The 11,376-nt window shown below is 39.7% G+C and overlaps 1 protein-coding gene across 2 annotated transcripts in view; it reads right to left on the bottom strand.

Annotated features, from left to right (window-relative positions):
- Nucleotides 1-5,236: 5,236 nt before the first annotated feature.
- LOC117404293 (forkhead box protein P3-like) overlaps nt 5,237-11,376 on the bottom strand; it is a 53,786-nt gene continuing 47,646 nt past the window's right edge. For both annotated transcript variants that reach the window (XM_034007124.3, XM_034007123.3), the window contains 5 exons: nt 10,232-10,385; nt 9,483-9,559; nt 8,031-8,132; nt 7,188-7,309; nt 5,237-6,471 (listed from right to left, as the gene is read on the bottom strand). In XM_034007124.3, coding sequence (XP_033863015.2) covers nt 6,387-6,471; nt 7,188-7,309; nt 8,031-8,132; nt 9,483-9,559; nt 10,232-10,385 — 540 coding nt within the window. In that variant the 3' untranslated portion in view covers nt 5,237-6,386. The remainder of the gene's footprint in view (nt 6,472-7,187; nt 7,310-8,030; nt 8,133-9,482; nt 9,560-10,231; nt 10,386-11,376) is intronic.

The following is an 11,376-nucleotide window of genomic DNA, read 5'->3' as shown; positions in this document are numbered from 1 at the left end:
CTTTGGGATTAGTCTGGTTGCTCTTTGCTGGACTCTCTTTGGTGCCATGGTGACCAGAACTGGACATGGTATTCGAAGTGCAGTCTGACCCGTGCATTATACAACCTCATCTTAACCTCCTTAGATTTGTACTCTACACTTAGTGAAGCATTCTATTAGTCTTTTGTTTTAATTGCTGCAGACTGCAACTTCGAAAAGGTTTGAGAGACTGCCCCAATGCTTTAGAAGTGACTTTCTGACACACTGAAAACAAATGTGGTGTCAAATGACGGTTTAAAACCAACTTAAATGGACCCACACCAAATTTCAGTCTCTGTTTGATGATCTGTGACGATCCTTTTTCTTTTAAGGTTTTGAAATAGTTCTGCAACTGTATTGGTGCAGAGAAATGATCTGACAAATATAGAAATGTGGTTCAACTTTGATATAGGGATATAGAGATGAAGAGTGCTTGTGCTTTAAACGTTGTGTCCCCTGAAGTTATAACAACAGGTCAATTTATGTTTTCTGATCCACCGTTTCGTCCTACATCATTTGACACCACATTTGCGGAACATGTACGATAGGACGTGGCTAATTTGCATTGAACGCAATGGTACACACACACACACCAACTGCCTTTAATTTCATGAGTACTTCAACAATGTAGAATGATGTAAATATACAGGTAATATAGCAAACTAACTAGGTTTACAACAAAATCTATAACAGGCTTTATATCGCTACTCTTAAATTAGTAATAAGTGAAAAACAAGCACTTGGTTTGTCAGGAAGTTGATGGACCTTGATCAGGTGCATTGTGGGGGTTGCAGTTCTTTAACAGGCAATTGTAGGCATTGATATACCAGTGCTGGCAGGGCAAGTATATAAAGAAAAATACATGTACAGCCAATCTTTATCAGAACCAAGGCTGGGTTGTTTAATAATGAACTGAAATGTCAGAGACTGAATGCGATTGAAACTCAAATCTGCTCGATGCTGGTTTATAGTTTATGCTCGCTCCTTTTCCACTTTTATTTTTCATAAAAACATTCAGCCCATCTAAGCTCGTCCCGTTCCTAGTAGCTGATTGATCTCAGAACTTTGTTTAAAGGATCCCAGTGATTCAGCCTCAACAACATGACTAGGTAACCCATTCCATCCCCTCACCACTCTCTGTGTGAAGAAGAGTCTCCTTCAACAACATGACTAGGTAACCCATTCCATCCCCTCACCACACTGTGTGAAGAAGTGCCTCCTTTCCTCTGTTCTAAGTCTATCTCCACTGACCTTCCCCCTCTGTCCTGGTTTCTGTGCTGCGCTTATTAGGATTGGTTCAGGTTAACTTTGTCAACTCCTTTTAATATTTTCAGGACTTCAATCAAGTCCCCTCCAATTCTTCTTTGTTTCAGGCTGAATAGATTCAGTTGTTTCAGCCTCTCTTCGTAGCTCAGTCCTTTAAGCCCTGCTGGGATCAGTCTGGTTGCTCTTTGCTGGACTCTCTCCAGGGCCACACTGTCTCTTTGGTAATGTGTTGACCAGTTCAGCTGACCAGAAACGCCTCATAAACCGAAAGTGGTGTATAATTAACAGATTCATGGTGTTCCAGCAAAGAACCTCAATCGAATACTCTAAAAGGCGTGATTTATTTCGGTATTTTGTGAGCCCCTGAAAAATAAACATTGAAAAGGAGCAAGCAGATTGATAGTTTATGGATCTTGGAAATGATTGTTAGTAGTGAGCTGATCGGAGGAGTTTACTCTGGTAAAGGTGGAAGCCTTACAAATACAGCAGCAAGGCTAAGTCAAAGTCATCTGATGCTTGTGCACAGCTGTTGTCTGTAGCGTTTTGCTTTTACATTGTCAGTTTTTATAATAAAGGAAAACATTACTTACTATTCTCTGTGGTGTCTGCTTCATTGTGGTTTTGTGATATCACTTAAGTCGTGTTGTATTATGTATTCTTACACACTTTGGATGAGAGAACGATAGCTGCTACATAAAGCAGGGAGTTTTAATCTTTACGTTTTCTATTGATCGATTAATCATCTGATCTACTGTCAATTTAATCACACTTGTTTGCTAGTGATATGAGATTGTATTGAAAGACAATTACAAGTCATGCCTTTAGTGATGTAATCTGAGATTTTCTTTTGAGCTGAACTGCCTGTTTGCGTTTCCTTCAGTCAAATGCCATGGCTAAAACACCTAGAGTGCTGTCTTTAACAGATCCAATTTAATTTACTGAGTGCTATTCTGTTTTAGTTGGCTGAAGAAAAAGTATGATACAGCTGTTAATTCTGAAAGAAATACGTGGAATAAAAATAAAAATCGGCTTACTTGCGACTCGGATGATACGATAAACTCATACCGCAGTGAAAGGAAAGCAGCGATGAGCAAATGTAGAAAGTCTTTTTCTTCATTTTGAGAGATTTGTGAAATATTGGCGGTCCCTTCCAGTTGCACTCTTGCTAAAGTCTTTAAAAGTACCCTCTGGCATTTTTAAGATTTCTTTTTCTTTTATTTTTTATTTTTTATTTTTTTATAGCACACTCGGGTGGATTAATCCAGCAATTATTTTGTAATCGATCAAAGCCCGCAGGTGTGATTAATCGATGAATCAATGAAAACCCATGATAGTGTTTTTAATTTTTAGAATTCTGTCCCTATGCAAGTTCTACCAACAGGGTGACACCTTCACACAAGACAAGACACACCAGAACACATCCTTGAAATGTTTTTTTCATTTTTCATTTGTGATTTATATAAAAAATATGGGATATGCTTGTATTTGTTTTGCTTTTTACCTTAAACAAAATCAGTGCTGATTGATTCTCATTATGAAAACAGACTGTACTGCAGATTATATCTACAATTTAGGGAACACAAAACTTGATTTCAGGAGCCTACGGTAGATTTCAGGCCACCACACGGCACACCAGGGGAGGGTTGGGGTTTGATACAGCAAACTTGCCTCAAACTAGGCCACTGTTCCTTAAAAAGTGTTTTGTGTTCCCTCCGTTTCACAATCTAGGAAATGACCTTGAACAAATCAATTGGTTTTGCCATGTCATGTATAGATATGCAAGTACTGTACACACATAACGCACACAAGCGCACACTGCCACCCTGTGGCTTGATGAAGTAATGGTTGACACAGATTTTTTTTATAGAAAAGTCCTTTATTTAGTGGGTTTTCTCAAACAGGGAACACAGATTGCTCAATTAAAAATATCCAATTAAAATCAAAGAACAAACAATAACTTGTATTGCATTGATTAATATATTGTCTAGTATACATTATTACTTCACGCATTCTGTATTTTGTGAATTTGTTTTAGCTTGTACATAATCATCATTTAAGGCCAGTGTAATTAAGGCTTCTGCTTATTTTCCTTTGTCACGTTTCTTGGAAGTGCTCAGGGCTTTCAAACAAATTGACTGGTTCTGTATGCTGTTGCCCAAAAATCTAAATTCAAGCACCAGTATGTGATTATACTCAAAGCTCTGTATTTAAAGGTAAAGGTGGTTTTTGAATGCAATTTGTCCCACTCAATTATAGTACCAAGACAATCCCTGAGTTTACAGTGTAAATGAATTTGATTCAGTGGAAGTTCATGACAAACATTACTTTCCATTCAGACAGCTGTCAAAACTCACAACGCACAGACGAACAGCTATTCAGTCTCCTCAATATAACCCCTCCATATTAACCAGGAAAACTGGAGTCATTCATTATTTCCACAGTTTGACTGCTATCCTACCAGTGTTAATGGGATTAAGACTTTTATTTTTTGGTTTGGGGATAGGGATGGGGAGATGGGGGGAGGGGGAGGGGGATGTGGTTATCTGTTTAAAACCCAAATGCAGAAATGTACAATTCACCATTCTAAAACAATGGCATTCATGTCACAAAATCAGGTTTGATTTTTGCATGAAAAACTGAATTCTGATTTATTTCTCTTTAAGAGTCATTATGTCTGTAGGACGTGTTCTTTTATAAAATCTTTTTTCCTTCAACCTCGTGTGGTCTCCGGTCACCCTGTCCACAATGTACTGCAGATCACAAATGCTGCAGACTGCGGAGGGGAGAGGGGAGAGGGGGGAGAGGGGGGAGAGGGGAGGGGAGGGGAGGGGAAAGTGTGGCGATAGACAAGTTTAGCAGGATTTTACACAATTTTTTATAAGCAATAGTTTAGCGAAAGGAAAAATAAGTTGCATTGTTAAGGCCACCATTTAATTTACTGATTTATATTAACCTACATGAAATAAAATTGGGTTTACAGTAGTTTAGCTAAATACATTTTTATCTTATATCATATTTCATATCAGCTACATTTTCTTAATATTTAATTTGTTTAATATCCTCATGTGTGTTCTGTATATTTTTCTATTACTGTTTCAGCTTAGATAATTGTCATGCTAACTAATTCTGAGTCAAAGCTGATTTTCTTTGTGGGGAAACGTATTAGTGTTGCACATGGATGTAGCCTGCGCCACACTGATATGCTTCCCCCCTCCTCTCTTGGGAAACAAATAAAAAAATTCAGCATCCTGGAGTTTTTTCAAAAGCTGAAACCAAGAATCATACATATCACATGATACACGAAAATAAAATAGGGAGATTAATATTCCTATTAATATATAAAAACAAAAGCAGAATGTTACAAGACATTAAAAAAGGCTGATTATTTTTGCCAGTAATATTTTCAGGTTATATGTTATTTCATCATTTTTTTAGTGCTGCTAAAATAAAAAAATGATCTGCAGTTTTTTGTTGTTTTTTTTTTAAAGTAAAACATAAACGTAACAGTTTAGTGTGATTATTAAAACGGAGTGCCTCTCACGCACGTTCATTTGACCACTAAAATATAATTCCTTGTCCATTAAAATACAGACCACCCAAGTGACCTGTCTTTGTACAACCTGCAAATTCAAACGTTGAGGGTTGTGTCGAGTTCATAGGGCTGCGTTTTGCAAGGAGTCTCGCAGCTGCCCAGTCACATTAATAGAAGTGAAATACATATTGTCAGAAGACAGCCAATCAAATCGACTGAGCTTCAACACTCTGAACTACACACTGGTTATGATGTGCTTACAACTCTTGCAGCTGAACTCAGTCTGGTCATTGCTTAGCTAATTTTATTGCTGAATGTGATTTTATAATTAATGTCATGTTAAAATGATCTTTTTGATAGATTAGGATTTAAAACTAAGTATACTGTCTACAACAAATATTGTGGCATTGCTTACTTTCTTTTATATTAGATTTGAATGTTGCAAAGAAAACGCTAATTGTTTGCACTGTGCAAAACCACACAGGTCCTGCAAATTTAGAACCTCAGGTAGTCAAAATTCTCTAATAGTATCTTATTCAGAGTAAAACCTGTTAACTAAAGTTTTGTATTTAAATAAACAACATATAATAATGTCCTCATATCTTTTTTCTTCAGTGAGAAAAAGTTAAGTGGTGCCTCATTTTTTGGTTGATGTAAAAAAAAACTGCAGGTTGTCATTCTCGACATATGATTGTATGTGCACTCTATTCATTGGTGGGTTTTTAATTCAAGTTGCAAACTATATTATTTTAAATGAACCGATGGTGTTGTTTTTTATTCTATTGATTCGAAATGTAATTTTAATAATTTAGGTCAGATGATTAATCATTTCATTATTTTGGTAGCTGACACATTTCAGCTACTTATTGTGTGACTCTATAATAGGAATATTATTAATTGTTTATCTAGCAGACGCCTTTATCCAAGGCGACTTACAGAGACTAGGGTGTGTGAACTATGCATCAGCTGTAGAGTCACTTACAACTACGTCTCACCCGAAAGACGGAGCACAAGGAGGTGAAGTGACTTGCTCAGGGTCACACAGCGAGTCAGTGGCTGAGGTGGGATTTGAACCGGGGACCTCCTGGTTACAAGCCCTTTTCTTTAACCACTGGACCACACAGCCCCCATCGAATCGAATCGAATTGAATAAGAAACGATTCGAATCAAATCGAATCAGAAACGAAACAGAAATTATGTTTTTGGTTTTACGCTTAACCAAATTAAAAAATGCACACGGGAAGAGTCATTGTCTTAAAAAAAAAAAAAAAAAAAAAAAAATGTTTTTCCTACAAGGACTCAAACTCCCAGGAGCATCTCGCGTGCGTCGGCTGTGTTCCTTCAACGGGAACAGCAGCATGGAAAAAGTGCAGGAGAAATTCGGCAGTTTTATTGACTACAGACGCTATCAAAATAATACCACTACACTTTATCATAATGTGTATTTCAATCTGATGGCGATACAGATTAGATAAGATTTACTGGAGTTATTTAGTTAGCACCGTCTGCTGTACTGGTTATCACTGGTTTCCAGTTGAGGAGTGAGAGTCCCTCTTGGTGTCCTGTTGTTTCAGCTGGAGCCAGGCTGGGAGACAGACCACGGCTCCTGGGGGCAGAGGTAAGCATAGGGACCCAACCACTTCACATCTTGATCTCTGGAGACACACAAAGCATTTATAAATGAATTATCTGACTGTCTTGTCTACTGCAATGCAGTCTAGGGAGCTTTTACTTATGCACTGCTGTAGTTTGACCATACCTAGAATACTGTGCGCAGTTTTGGTCACCTCACTACAAACAAATACATTATTGCACTCAAGAAGGTACAGAGAACTAGGCTGATCCCAGGACTCAATGATCTATAAGGACAGGTTAAAAGAATGAAATCTCTTCAGCCTGGAAAAAAGAAGGGACTTGACTGCAGTCTTTAAAATCATAAATGGTCTTGATAGTTAATCCAAGACACAACTTCAAATTCAACACAGAGAATGAGAGGTTGGGTATGTTTAGAACAGAAGGGAAAAAGCATTTTTTTTTACATAGCGAGTGGGAAGTAATAGGATCTAGGATGCACGATTACATGTTAAATTATCCAACATAATCCAAAATGCCTTTGAATTTAACCCTGGTAACATCTAAAGTAAAATCATTTGCTATAAAAATATTTTATTATTAAAAAAAAAAAAAAAAAAAACATTTTTTAAAAGCTCTTTTAAGACAAATGTTAGTAACTATTGACAAAAATGCTTGAGTGTAAAGGCTTGATTTTCTGATCTGTGGGATTAACCTGTCTTGCTTGTTTTGCACACTAGAGGGTGCTATCTGACTGGAAAGTGGTGTTTAACCAGATCACACCTGAACTGCCACGTACCTGTTGAATTTCTGTCCCCTTCTCCTCTGAAACTCTGTCTCGTCCACCGTCCACACCGCGCCCTTCCCTCCCTCCACTCGAACGAAGCACTTGTGAAGGCTCAGGTTGTGTCGCACTGCGTTCTGAGGAGAAAATAGTGACCCTGGGTTCAGCATCAGTGTCGAGGAGCAACGCACCACCCATCTGATCAGTGAAGCGTCTGTAAACGGCGGTCTGATATCGCTGTACTTGTAATAGTCCATACTGGGGACCATTTGTGTCAAATGCAATTACATATCAGAAAATATGATCTGTAGCTTTCAAAAATACAAAATCGATCGATCAATCAATAAACCGATCAATCAATCCCTTCACTGTTAAAATGGGGAGGAGTTTTTGAGCCCACAGGCTTCAAATGGAAACTGCTACCCAATAGGTCAATACTTTAACTAGTCCCTCAGCTTTAACCACTAGACTAGACCACACTGCTTCCTTCCCTCCCAGTCCCTCAGATCTAACCACTAGGCTAGACCACACTGCTTCCCTCCCTCCCAGTCCCTCAGATCTAACCACTAGACTAGACCACACTGCTTCCCTCCCTCCCAGTCCCTCAGCTCTAACCACTAGACTAAACCAGCTCTAACCACTAGACTAGACCACACTATCTTTTTGAGATATTGTCTTTGTAAGTCTTCAGGGATCTAGGGCCCAGTTGGGTTAAGCCGGGGGAAAAGCAATTTCAGGAAAATAAAAACGTGAACAAAGTGAAGAGGAGCCCTTGATCTCCCGAGTCTCTCTAACACAGAAGCACTCTTCATGCGAGTTTCCCACCCTGTGTATTGATTGCGTTGGGTCCTACAGTACCTTCCAGGTGGCAGTGTTGAATCGGAAGAAGGCAAACATGTTCATGAACCAATGATAGATCTCGTTCAGGGTCAGCTGTTTGTCTGGGGACTCCAGGATTGCCTGCAGGATTTGAAAGACACTCGGGATTAGTCAACTCCACTCTTCGCTGGAGTCTCTCCACGGCTGCACTCTCTTTGGTACCATGGTGAACTCTGGTCTACTCCTGTGATTAAACACTTCTATCAAGTCCCTTGGTTCCAGGCTAAATAGATTCAGTTCTTTCAGCCTATCTTCATAGATCATTCCTTTAAACCCAAGGATTACAGGTTGCTCTCTCCATGGTCACAATGTCTCTTTGATGCTGTGGTGACCAGAGCTGCACCCAGTTATGTGCGGTCTCACCAGTGTAATACACAACCTCATTATAACCTTTGATTTGTACTCTACGTTTTTGGCTACATACCCAAGCATTCTGTTCGTCTTTGTGCTTGCTTCCCCTCTGGTTAGAGACAGTGATGATTCTTGCACAACATTAGAGCTTTCTCACAGTGGATCTGGTCTAGTTCGATGCCTCCCATTTGGTATTTGGATCCCACGTTTTTTTTGACCAGCGTGTGACACTTTACATTTGTTGGTATTTCATTTGCAATCAACGCAGCGTGACGTGCTGGTCACAAAAAAAGTAGGATCCAAATACCAAATAGGTTGTAATAGAAATAGTTGTAAAATACTTATTCGCTGTCGACCGCTGTGAACTCCCTCTGTGGGACCAAGTGATTAGTTAGTTTCTTTTTATCTCGCTACGTTTTGTTTAAGACATTGTTAAAAGGTAGTATTTGTGCGGAGTCTGATCAGCATGTGTTCAAGTAGTATTTGGGGTATTTTAATTGAACTCAGTGTTTGATGTAGATACGAGAAGGCAACATCTCAAAACAGTTTTGCAATTGGACTCTGTATATTATAAAATTAGACAGCTGAATCCAGGATACTAAACTTATAACAAGGCTTTAACACTTAACGTTGCCTCACAAGTTTGTGATTTTACGTAAGATCATAAAAATGTAAAATTCCTCTGTTCTAAGTCTATCTCCACTGACCTTCCCCCTCTGGTCCTGGTTTCTGTGCTGCGCTTATTAGGATTGGTTCAGGTTAACTTTGTCAACTCCTTTTAACATTTTCAGGACTTCAATCAAGTCCCCTCCAATTCTTGTTTGTTCTAAATAGATTCAGTTCTTTCAGTCTCATTCCTTTAAGCCCTGGGATTGGTAGGTTTAGCAGTAGATCGTTTAGTTGTCCAGACTTTCTTTTTGCATTGACTCAAGACCATTTACCCTGTACATTCCTTCCCAATACAAGATCCCCTCCTGAGCTTCAGACTCCCTGTGCAGCAGGTAGGGCTGCAGGTGAGATCCTAACACAATCGCAGCTCACAGAAGAATGCAGAATATACAGAAAAGCAAATCCACTCACCCATCTGATCAGTGAAGCGTATGTAAACGGTGGCCTGATATTGCTGTACTTGTAATAGTCCATACTGGGAACCATTTCTGTTGAATAGAATTACATATCAGAAAATATGATCTGTAACATTCATAAATATAAATCAATCAATCAATCAAAAATATGATCTGTAGCTTTTATAAATATTATGTTAGAATCGGGGCAGGATCTATTGAGACACACTGCTCCACTCCCTCCCAGTCCCTTAGCTCTAACCACTAGACTAGACCACACTGCTTCCCTCCTTCCCAGTCCCTCAACTCTAACCATTAGACTAGACCACACTGCTCCCCTCCCTCCCAGTCCCTCAGCTCTAACCACTAGACTAGACCACACTGCTTCCCTCCCTCCCAGTCCCTCAGCTCTAACCACTAGACTAGACCACACTGCTTCCCTCCTTCCCAGTCCCTCAACTCTAACCATTAGACTAGACCACACTGCTCCCCTCCCTCCCAGTCCCTCAGCTCTAACCACTAGACTAGACCACACTGCTTCCCTCCCTCCCAGTCCCTCAGCTCTAACCACTAGACTGGACCACACTGCTTCCCTCCCTCCCAGTCCCTCAACTCTAATGACTAGACTAGACCACACTGCTTCCCTCCCTCCCAGTCCCGCAGGTCTAATGACTAGACTAGGCCATCCTACTGACTCAATCACTACCCATGCTGCTATGTCAATGTAGCCAGTTGGCCTCACTGCCTCATACTCCAGTAACATACCTGGCATGAAAGGGATGGTAGGCAGGTGCCAGTATCCATGCCGACCCACTTCCACTGCCTCTTTATGATTGGCTGAGGATCTCTCTTGGAGGCGGGGCTGAGACAGAGGGAAGCCATGTGCAGAGAAGGAATTCTCAGAAGCTTCCCGCATTTTCTAACGAAGAAGGAACAACAATTAAACCACATGGGAAGAAATCCTGCACCCTGATTTGCTGAACGGTAATTTTAATAGCCGTGTATCGTAGGCAGGTTTTGTTTAGCCTCTAGTGCCTGTTCCATACATTTTCAAACCTTACGTCATGTTTTCCAAGGTCTACGGTATTGCTATTGGCTAACATGACAGGATCCCACCCATGTTGATTTTCTGTAGCCTCAGAAATGGGTGGGATTCTGTGTGTATTCCACCTTCAATCACCCTCTGTCTGTCAAGTTTGACTGTATTTGTATTGGCTACACGATACACGTTTCCACCACTCATAATTAGACTTAATCTTGACGTGTCTGTTGCCAGGCAGGGTATGGTATAATATTATTATTATTATTATTATTATTATTATTATTATTATTATTATTATTATTTATTTCTTAGCAGACGCCCTTATCCAGGGCGACTTACAATTGTTACAAGATATCACATTATTTTTACATACAATTACCCATTTATACAGTTGGGTTTTTACTGGAGCAATCTAGGTAAAGTACCTCGCTCAAGGGTACAGCAGCAGTGTCCCATACCAGGGATTGAACCCACAACGCTCCGGTCAAGAGTCCAGAGCCCTAACCACTACGCCACACTGCTGCCCAAATGTACGCCACACTGCTGAATCCACACAAATGTCTTTGTTATATTCAGTCACTTGCCTTATGTGCTGCGTATACTATATTACTGTATTACATTTCTTATTAAATTACAAAGTACCTTTTGAAACATGCCAATGTTGTTTATAGCATATATTAAAAAGTACTTCAAAATAATATTGAGAGAGAGAGAGAGAGAGAGAGAGAGAGAGAGAGAGAGAGAGAGAGAGAGAGAGAGAGAGAGAGAGAGAGAGAGAGAGAGAGAGAGAGAGAGAAAAGCAGGTTGTTTAGACTCCCCACTTATTAAAAGTCAGGAGCCACTACTGATTCTCCGGTATATTATCTAT

The sequence above is a fragment of the Acipenser ruthenus genome, chromosome 56, assembly GCF_902713425.1.
Source record: "Acipenser ruthenus chromosome 56, fAciRut3.2 maternal haplotype, whole genome shotgun sequence".
NCBI classification, from domain to species: Eukaryota; Metazoa; Chordata; class Actinopteri; order Acipenseriformes; family Acipenseridae; genus Acipenser; species Acipenser ruthenus.
This window is presented reverse-complemented; position numbering and strand designations above follow the sequence as displayed.